The 8729-nt window shown below is 35.4% G+C and overlaps 1 protein-coding gene across 6 annotated transcripts in view; it reads right to left on the bottom strand.

Moving 5' to 3' along the window:
• Positions 1-8729, bottom strand: part of ZDHHC20 (zinc finger, DHHC-type containing 20) — a 40692-nt gene that overhangs the window by 14011 nt on the left and 17952 nt on the right. For 4 of the 6 annotated variants that reach the window (XM_008583240.1, XM_008583241.1, XM_008583238.1 and 1 more), the window contains exons 5-7: positions 7541-7573; positions 6786-6906; positions 977-1109 (exon numbers count right to left, since the gene is read on the bottom strand). In XM_008583240.1, coding sequence (XP_008581462.1) covers positions 977-1109; positions 6786-6906; positions 7541-7573 — 287 coding nt within the window. Of the gene's footprint in view, positions 1-976; positions 1110-2049; positions 2086-6785; positions 6907-7540; positions 7574-8729 lie in introns of all 6 variants that reach the window. The other 2 variants (XM_008583239.1, XM_008583242.1) reach the window with 2 other exon arrangements.

Genomic DNA, 8729 nt, shown 5'->3' with positions numbered 1-8729 from the left:
CCGAACCCGCGGCCTTGGTGTTATCAGCACCGCACTCTCCCGAGTGAGCCACGGGCCAGCCTAAGATTCTATTATCTATTACCTTTCAATTCTATTTTCCCACGAACTCTTTCTAGTAGCCTTGTATAAATGTATCAATTCTCACACAGTGGTGCTGCTTACATGCCAATGGCTCACTGTGAGCAATGCTGCCATCTCGGTTTAGGAAATGCTTGTCCAATTACTTGAATACCTTACTGAATTCTTCCCCTATATTTTCATTTTTTAAAAATGAGTAAAAAGGGTTGGCCGATTAGCTCACTTGGTTAGAGGGTGGTGCTTATAACACCAAGGTCAAGGGTTTGGATCCCATTACTGGACAGACACCAAAAAAAAAAAAAGAAAGAAAGAAATGCTGATAATCATGATACAACACAAAAATTTCACTGAAAACTGACACAAAGGTGGAAATAATGAAGCATGTAAAAAACACTATTCCTTAGCCTCAATCAATGGAACATAGGCCAGTCATGTGTAACTGTACGGGGAAAAAGTAAAGAAAATATATGAAATATATTGGTTGTCTGTTTTAGCTAAAAGATGAACTGTAATTAAGGATTAAAAATTATTATGTTTTGCTGAGAATAAACCTCCTTAGAGCATATAAATCTACTGTCTATCTTTCACAGATTGGTTTTTGAAAAGACTATAAAATGCAGGAAACAGCTTTTATTAAAATTTATAAAATATAACCATTCCCTTTCATATGTACCACATTACTGAAAATATATATAAAAGTCAATCTTACTTCCTCAACCCTCTTCAAAATAATGCACCTTTACATTTATTATGTACCCATTGTTTCCATCCAGTGACAGTTATTTTAATACAGAATTATTTTACACTTCTCTGTTGTTTAACTATTGTCCTTCTCTAGATTTCATATTCATTTGTGGTCATTTTCCTAAATAATTATATCTTATTTTAACCTACTTACCTATTGTTGTTCTATTTTTCCCAACTAGCCAGCAGTGGTAGCTGAAAAGTGAGAGGATGCTGATGAAGAACATTGCAGACACAAAGAAAAGAAAAAGCACGTGGAATTTTGCACGTGTATCTGTTAGTTCATTCTGAGGAAAGAAAAAAAAAGAGTTAATTTTGATACAGTCAACCTCTGAAACCTAAAACATACCTTGTAATTTACCTCTGCATAAAGATTATTGCATACAACAAAAATTTTCCAGATGTATAATAAATAGATAGTATATCCCAAAGCAACAACTGCAAAAGCAAAGAACTGATATGATCAAAGCAGCCTGCTTACATAGGAAGTCTTTTAAAAGTCATTTTAAAAACTGCTTTTAAACATTTAGAAATTTAATCAATACTTTCAGTAATAAAACGAAAAGATGAACTCGTCTACCCAACAATTTTCTTTTGCACTTTATGCAAAAAGAAAGTCTTCCCCAGCATCCAGGATATATAAAGACCCCCCCCATCTATGCTAAAATATTTTCTTATATTAATTATATATGCTGCTAACCAAAAACTAATTATGATATGTTTTATTTTTGTACTTCTCTAATCTTCATTTCAGAACACCACTGCAAAGGTGCCCATGCCTTCAGCTGCTTTGATTCTTACTATTTTTTCCTTCTTTAATTTCTGCAGAGCCTATCTATCCTATCACACCTTCTTATGGCTACATGCATTTAAACAAAAGCAAAGTCTTAATCTAGAAGAAATTAGTATCTACTAATAAGAGAAGAAGGAAGCCTTTGAATGTTAGCTCTTTGAAAACCACACAGGCAAATTCACCTGCTCCACCAGAACACAAGGCTGTCCTGCTTGATTTAAAAAGAGCTTACAGACTAAAAGGAAGGTTATTAGCATTAAATAATTCTGACATTTATCTTTTTCTCTTCTCTCCCAGAGTCACCACAATACCTTTTAAACACATCAAGTGATTCTTCTATCTCCCCATATTGCAAAGAAAAATTTTATTACACATATTCACTATCAATGTCACAGAAGAGATCACGAGAATGTCATGCCAATGATGTATTTTACCTTTGGACAACTCTCTGTAGATTTCCCGCGGCAAAGCTTGTGCAAACAGAGATAATGTATTAAGAAACCAATTTGTACACAAAATTATCCTGAACACTAGTTCTATAGATTCTGTATGTTTTGAAAGAACACTCAGATGTTGCTCTCTAATGGTTATCTACAATATTTTCTCAAAAAACACAACAGAGAGAACGGACAAGAACATTTAACTCATCAAGCCCATTTAAGGTACCCGTTGAATACACACGTTTCCACTTAGTTTGTAAACGTCATTTGCCTAGGAAAAAATAAAATGTTTCTGGCAAATATATATTTTTTAAATATCTGATTATTAGACTGCAAAAATGACTTCCAATGACTTCTCACCACCGTCACTGCTACTACCTTGTTCCAGCAGGAACATACCACAGGCTCTACCACGTGACAGCTGTGTGTTGACACCTGCACCTCTCCTATTGATTCTCAGCTCAGTAATCGCAGTGATCCTTTGACAAATCAGATCAAGGCACACCTATGTTACAGTCCTTCCAACATTCTCCAGGGCCCTGTGTCACTTGGCCCCACCCCCCCGGGCTTGCCCTTAGACCTGCTCTTGCTCCTTCTGCCCCAGCCTCCTCGCTGGTATTCAGGCACAGCAGGGACTCCTACCATGCTCCCTCAGCTGGAAATGCTCTTCCTCAGACATCCACCAATTCCCTCCATCCTTTGCTCAAATCCTGCCTTCTTAATAAGGTCTCCCTTGATCACTCTCTTTGATACTGCAACCTGCCCCATCACACCCACCCCACATACTCGCCAAATTCCTTCCCCTGATCTACTTTTATTACTTATGATTTGGCTCCCCCCTTCTCGAAAGTAAGCTCTACAAAGACAGGACTCTCTGCCCCTCTGCCCATTTGTTCACTGATATATCCTAAATTTCTAGAACACTGCCTGGCACAGAGTAGGCATGAGATAACTATTTTAATGAATGAAGAAATTGGTAGATTTAAGTTTACTAGTCTTTTCTTACTTGTGATGAATCTATAAAAGCCAAAAAATACTTATTAATTAATAAATAATTACATACAAACACTGCTGAATTTTCTGATAGAGAAATGTAAAATTATGTAATTTAAATTTCTTTCATCTAGCACTAAACCCTCTTTTTAAAAATAGGGCCTCTCAGTATGGTTAGTAGGTTGTAAAATGAATAAAGGTACCCAGCTAAGGGGGACAATACAGGCCAAAATTCACGAGGCTGAGACCAAACAGAGGTCGGGGTGCTCTCTTCTAATATGTACAAAGGGCATTGTAAGTGCCTTTGGTTTTAAATATCCAAACTTTAAAAATCTAAAAATGTCTTAATGAAAATCCTACTAAAATGTATTAGATAGATATTTCCAGGAAATATAATTGTGCTTGATGTCTTGGGTCTTTCATTATGTTCTTCCCAACTATGAGTAGCAAGTTAATAGTGGGAAGTATCTGGATGCTGGAATAGAGAGATCTAAGTTTAAATTCTGGCTTCCTATACTACTAAGTATGTGGTCTTGGGTAGTTAAGTAAATTCTCTAATCTGTTTCCAACTCTGAAAAGTGGAATTATAATAGCCCCTTCTGTATTAACAGTATTTTTTTACTTTCTGTATTTCTTGAAGCTCTGGCATCTGGGGGGTTGCACACTGGGGAGAGACTGCCCCTCCCAGGGCTAGCCAATTCTTAGAGACAGCCGACCACTCACCCGGGACACACCTTTCATACGCAAACTAACCAAGCCAGAGCCCACACTCCAACCACTCCCTCTATTGGCTCTTTTATTCCAGGAGGCAAAATCCCTTCACTCTCCAGGGCCAGGTACAAGACCGCTAGACACAGCTCCTCAAATTATTCAAACTAGCCAATCCTATAAATCTGCTTACCCCGCCTTTCCCACAGAAACCACAATAACAGCTCTGGCCCTCACTCCTGCCTCTTAAACAACCCAACCCTGGTGCTTCCAGTCATGGCATGCCCCCTCATTTGGGGACTGTGAGTAACAAACTCTGCTTTCAGTGGCAATCGTCTCCTGATCTATTGGCCTCACCATATCTGAATAATAATAAAATCTACATTTTAAAACACCTTAATAGGGTTTTTAGGAAGAGGAAATGTGAAAGTACTTTTTAAACCACAAGTCACCCCTTCAGAATCAGAGATTTAAGTGTTAAAAAACAAACAAAACAACAACAAAAACACAATAAAAGTGCCGGAAGAAAATATGGGTGAATATTTGTATAAATTTATAATGAACAGATGACAGCCAGAAAGCACCAATTAAAAAAACTGCTTTAAAAATGTAAAACTTTAATTTGGCAAAAACAAGACAAACAAAATAGGGATAGAACACATAAACAGAAAACATGGAAAAAACATTTGCAACCCATGACAGAAAAAGGGTTAGTATCTTCAGGAGTGCCCTTCCCTTTTCACTCTAAAAGTTGCCTTTTCATAAAAAGAAGTTCTTAATTTTAATATAAAGTCCAATTTATTGATCTTTTATTTTATGGTAAGTGATTCCTATGCTCTATTTGAGAAATCCTCATCTACCCCAAGGTCAAGAATAAAGATTAGTACCTTTAATATAAGAAAAACTCTTCATATGTAAATACAAAAACCTACCAGAAAAAAATGGGAACAAACACAAAATGGAAGTTCATAAAAAAAAGACATGCCAATGGCTAGAAAGTATATGCTCTTAAGCATATGCAAAATAAGATATTGTATTTTGCTCATACACTGCCAGGCAATGTACTTAAGAAAGGGAGAAAATAAAAATGGGAATTAGGAGATGAAGGATCTAAACAATATCTGTGATATTAGGAGTAGGAATAATTTGAGGCACACTAAATTGGAAAAAAACCAAAATCAAACATATCTATTGAATGCTTTCTTTGTATTAGGTATTTAAACTATTTAATCTTCTCATTCAAACCTATGAGATAAGTAGTACTTCAAATTCTAATGATGAAAGAACAAAGAATCTACAGCTTAAGTACTTTGTGGCTATTCTTTCATTCAGCAAGTATTTACTAACACCCACTGCATGCCACACAATATTGTAGGTGCTTGCTGTACATCAATGAAGAAAAGTGACAAAAATTCTTGCCCTCTTGGAGCTTAGATTCTAGCAAAGAATTGGCACTTGTATGTAAACAAAGCCCATATTTTTTTCTAGACTACCACCTTAATTCTAGACCTAAGTTTCATACGGGAATAACAATAACTCAAAGATAACATTAATTTTTCTAGCCTGGTAACTGATAGGTTTGTATAGATTTTGTTCCCATTAAATTGAGATAAACATAAGAAGAACTGTAGAAAGGGAAGAAAATAAGGTTGGTTTGAGACATGTTGATTTTTATTGTGCCTTTATTATGTCTGATGATTCAGTAAATAGCAACTCAAGACTGGAAACTGGGGCTTAGCCTGTGTGAGCTAGGGCTGAGAAGAGCAATTGTGAACGCCACAGGAGCACACGCGATCACCCAGAAACACATGAGAAATCAGAGAGCCAAGAAGAGGAAGCCAAGGACTGCACCTGCATTTGAGGAGTCCGATGTGGATGGAAAGGGAAAGAGACAAGGGGTGAATAAACTTAAAGAGAGAGTGTGAGTGAAGGGGGGGAGGGTTTTCACTTCTTTTAAATTTATTTCTAAATTTTATCAAAATGGTACATGCACAGATAAAATCAACTAATTCTAAAAGGCTATTAATGAAAAACAGTGGTCGTCTGCCCCACTTGCAAGAGGCAGCTACTTTCAACACTTTTGGTAGCTTTTTCCCTTAAGTAAATACTTCCATATTAAAAAAATGCTAAACTACATTATCTATTTTGAATAGATTTCTATCTGTACATGGCATACAAAATTCAAAGGACAACTGTAAAAAGCATGTTTCCCTTCTTAATTGCCCTTCCCAGAGGCAAACACTGTTATCAACTTCTTCATGCATTCTTCCAGAGCAGACATATACAAATACATACTTGTATGTTATTTTGCTATAGAAATGGAGCATACTATATGCTTTTCTGCCTTGTTTCTTCCACATAATAACAGATCTCAAAGATCACTTGACACCGTTTGTCTTAAAGAGCTACCTTATTCTTTCTTAAGTTGCACTGCATTCCTTTGTATAGATATGTAATAGTACCCTAGTCCCCTGTTGATAAGACAACATCCGATTGTTTCAATCATTTGCCATTAAAATAAACGTTGTAAAATCTATAGAGACGGGAAGTACATTAGTGGCTGCATGGGGCTGAGGATGTCACTTTTGTTACTGTAAAACTGCAATAAGTCTCACCAATTCAAAGAAAAGCAATCATTACCCTAAAATTGGCGTGTCTCTGTTACAGTGTGGCTGAAAATAATTTGGATCATTAAGAGAAGCACGACTGTAAAACTGCAATAAGTCTCACCAATTCAAAGAAAAGCAATCATTACCCTAAAATTGGCATGTCTCTGTTACAGTGTGGCTGAAAATAATTTGGATCATTAAGAGAAGCACGCTGTATCTTGTCTAATATACTTATACATCTATTTACAAATAAACGTGTATATGAAGGTAAATTGTAGCCCTGTTGGCTCTCTGATCCATTATAAATTCTAATAAAATTAAAATAAAGGGTATCTTCTTATATTAAAGAATAAAGTAATTCTTTAGGAATAAAATAACTTAAGTCTTAAATACATGTTTTAAGACAGAAAAAAGACTTACCGTCCAAAATTTTATAAAGTACTCTAAAACTGTCATAGCCACGAAAAGGCAATATAATAGGGAATACAATAAAAACAGCAGGAAGAATTTGTAATTAGAAAATCCCACACAGTTATTCACCCTAGAAAAATAAAGAAAGTCACACTATAAAAATAAGACAAATCACAGATTTGCAGAAATAGAAAACAGAATGGGGGTTGCCAGGGGCTAGCAGGAGGGGGAAAAGTGGAATTGTTTAATGAGAAATGGGTTTTGGTGTTACAAGATAAAAAAGTTTTGGAGATTGCACAACAATGTAAATGCACTCAACACTACTGAACTGTACTCTCGGAAATGGTTAAGATAGTAAATTTTATGTTGTGGGGTTTTTTTTACCATAATGAAAAATAATAATTTAAAAACAAGACAAATTACAAAATATAATCATTATTACTTGGAAATGGGTGACTTGAAAAGTTGGGAGCAGTATCTTAACTGTGAATGTGTGTTTTTAATAAATTCTATAAGGAATTTAGAATTTTACTGTTAATTCTTAATACATCATTATTTGGGTTAATAATATTAAAAGATATTTTTAAAGAAAAACATTTAATAAAAATATGTATATATGTATATATAAAAATATATCAATCTTAAGATCTATAAGTAATTGAATTGACCTTAAAAATTAAGTAATACTGAACTAAATCACTGTAAATTCTCTCCTTCCCACCTTTCCACCCTCATATGTGATTTCCTCTATTTTTTATACATACCAAGGACAGTGATGATCCATCTTAAGAATACATCTAAGAAACAAATAAGTATAAGAAAATCCATGCAGAAAAATTCCCCTAATTCTAATTTTTCATAATTTTTTATTTGACTTTGAATTTTCCCCTTACAACTACATCTTTTTTTTCCCCCTTTTTGTCTTTTTTTGTGACCGGTAACGGGATCGCAACCCTCGGTGTCACGCCCATACCGCGACCGGCAACGGGATTGCAACCCTCGGTGTCGCGCCCACACCGCGCTCAACCAGTGAGCGGACCGGTCTCTATATGGGATCCGAACCCTTGGCGGGAGCGCTGCCACGCTCCCAAGCGCCGCACTCTACCGAGTGCGCCACCGGGCCAGCCCTACAACTACATCTTAAAGAACCAACTCAGAAACATTAGGTTAGAGATCATTTCTGATATTTCCACAAGTACTATCGTAGATAAAAGGTCATGATTTTTTACACTGGGAATTCAACTGAACATATCCAGTTTCTTTCGACCACATCAAATGACATTTTAATATTCAAATCTAGTGCTCAACACTTGGTACATTAGAAAAGTCCAGCTAACAAATTAGCTGAAGGAGATAAAATCAATACAGATGATCCCAATGTTATTTTAAATATGTGCAGGCCACAAAAATTAAACTTTAGAAGCAAATATGTCAAAATATTAACACTGATGGGCTTAGAGGTGGTTATTTTTCCCCACATATTTCATAAAATTTTACCCCACGGATAAGCACTACTGTATTTTTACAATAACAAAAAATAAAACCAAACCCCGAATTTGCCACCCTACTAGTTTATGTAGTCTGTATTTATATAAAGTTAGACCACAGGTTATCTCAAATAGTGTAACAAATGACTTAATAACCAGAAAGTTAAGTAGTTTGTCTAACTAAAAATCAGTGATTAATTGGGATTCCTAAACTAGCAATCTTTCCTTCAACATACTACCTCCTCACATGTGCGCAAGGACTAAATTCTTTCAAATTTTGGGGGGAAATTGAAAACAATAATAAAATTACTTTGGTTTACTTGTAGGTTTTAATATCAACATTAATAACAAAAACAAAAAAACTGTCATTATGGCCTTTTTAATCCAGGAAATAGTTATCTTTCTCAAGGGGGTTATTACTACTTGCTCATCAACAGTACATTAAACACAGCATAGAAAACATTTA

Source organism: Galeopterus variegatus, unplaced genomic scaffold (genome assembly GCF_000696425.1).
Source record: "Galeopterus variegatus unplaced genomic scaffold, G_variegatus-3.0.2 Scaffold2867, whole genome shotgun sequence".
Lineage (NCBI taxonomy): Eukaryota > Metazoa > Chordata > Mammalia > Dermoptera > Cynocephalidae > Galeopterus > Galeopterus variegatus.
The sequence above is the reverse complement of the archived record's forward strand: the minus strand, read 5'-3'. Positions and strand labels throughout refer to the sequence as shown.